Source organism: Sesamum indicum, unplaced genomic scaffold, assembly GCF_000512975.1.
Source record: "Sesamum indicum cultivar Zhongzhi No. 13 unplaced genomic scaffold, S_indicum_v1.0 scaffold00537, whole genome shotgun sequence".
Taxonomy (NCBI): Eukaryota; Viridiplantae; Streptophyta; class Magnoliopsida; order Lamiales; family Pedaliaceae; genus Sesamum; species Sesamum indicum.
In genome coordinates, this window is record NW_011628406.1 from 1,599 (window position 1) to 3,310 (window position 1,712).

At 37.0% G+C, this 1,712-nt stretch overlaps 1 protein-coding gene across 2 annotated transcripts in view; it reads left to right on the forward strand.

Annotated features, from left to right (window-relative positions):
• Window positions 1–1,705, forward strand: part of LOC110011476 (pyruvate dehydrogenase E1 component subunit beta-1, mitochondrial-like) — a 3,303-nt gene extending 1,598 nt beyond the window's left edge. The window contains exons 1-2 of one of the 2 annotated variants that reach the window (XR_002286498.1): window positions 7–142; window positions 617–1,705. Coding sequence is in view for 1 of the 2 variants with exons in the window: in XM_020691638.1 (XP_020547297.1) it covers window positions 617–642 (26 nt within the window). In the remaining variant the exon portion in view is untranslated. Of the gene's footprint in view, window positions 1–6; window positions 143–616 lie in introns of those variants that run through there. The other variant, XM_020691638.1, reaches the window with a different exon arrangement.
• Window positions 1,706–1,712: the final 7 nt, after the last annotated feature.

Consider the following 1,712-nt stretch of genomic DNA (forward strand, 5'->3'; position numbering starts at 1 on the left):
TAGGGTTTAGTACCACTGGCGGAGGGTTTATTACTCCGGTTGATGGAAGCGAAGATGTGTTTCTTTCACCAATCAGCACACCCAGGAGAAGCGGCGTTGGGGGTGGATGTGACACAAAAATCCAAGAAAGAAAACCCCACTGGTAAAAAAACTCTCAAAACTACTGTTCGCTTCCCACCATCAAACCCCATCCATATACCTACATGTTTCCACTTCTCAATTTTTTTATTTCTTTTATTTAGGGTTTGAAAAGCTAGAGCAGTAGAGAGGAAAGGGCAAGAAAAAAGGAAAAGAAATTGACTGTTACAGGGAACTTGAGGGGGGAATAGGATTGATTACCTTGAGAAGAACAAGATGGTATTTGATACACCTCTAAATGCTAGATGATTTAGTTATTGATCAAAATCGATAAACTTATTATAAGCACTCTCTCCGTTGTACGCTGCACTTTAACTTGAACAAAGTTTATAACGTAGTAAAGATTATGTGTATATACACTTATGTATATATTTATGTAATTTCAACTGCCTTATGACTCATACTTAAATATCGGAACTCATATCATTCTTCCTATCAAGTGTTGAGAATTCAATTTCATTTATCTTTCATCTTGCAGATGAAGAGGAAGCTGGCGAAAGTTAATCGGGCTCTGGGGAGCCCGACTTCTTGAGGAGGAGGAAGAGCTGAGAATAAGGGAGCTGATGATGCTGATGCTCAGAAACATCAGATGCTAAGAAAACATCAAAGAAAAAGAAAGGTCTCACGAGTGAAGTTCTCAACAATGAGAGGTTTACAGCTATGTTTGAAAATAAGGTATTTCATAGAGGTTCTGTTTATGCAAAAAACTTGTTCTTCTTGATTGCTGCTGATAGTTATGATCAACCAAGTAGTACCTTGTTCCCAGGGATTTGTGAAATAGTTGGAACTTTAATAACCTCTGGACAGTAAGTAATATAGAGACACTTGAAAATGCACAAGAAATGATAATCATTATACATATCTTTAGTGCAAAGAATCACTTTTGGGAGCAATGAGATACAGATATATCGGCTGGTCACGGGCTTGAGTATTAACCGCCTTTATCCTCTGAAATTTAGGCTACATCATTGGGATATCTCTCAAATTAGCGTGACAACCTTTAACAAGAGATTGAATTCATTGTGACAATAGTCTTAGATTAGTCAGGGAATTAATTTGTTGGAATGTGGATGTGTGGACACTGAAAATTATTATTTGGGGGTTGACAATTTTTAATGAACACTGAAACTTGTGAAGGAAGTTAGTGTCTTGAGAAAAATATGCGAATTATCCTGTAGTAGCACTTGAATTTTCTGATTGTTGTCTTGTCTTATCCCTTAGATTAATAGGAATTTTTGGTATAAGTCGAGATAAGTAGGTGAAACTAGCACTAGTGGCATATTAAAAAAAAAATTGTGTGAAGTATGTTCCATTGACCGCATCAAATAAGCAATGTTCAAGAATCAGCACAAAAGCCTTTGTGTGAGCTTTTGGGCCAAAGCACTTTCATCTAAATAGTGCTCCTACATTTCTTTTGATTGAGGGCATCAAACTTAGTGTGTCCATTCTAGAACTTGCTTGTGTAATACATTTTGAGTTCACATTCTTGTAAGATTGGTGCATGAAAGTGATAAGGGCAGTTAGGAATACCCCATTGACCACAAAAGAGCCTACCTTGAATTCACCCATAGCAA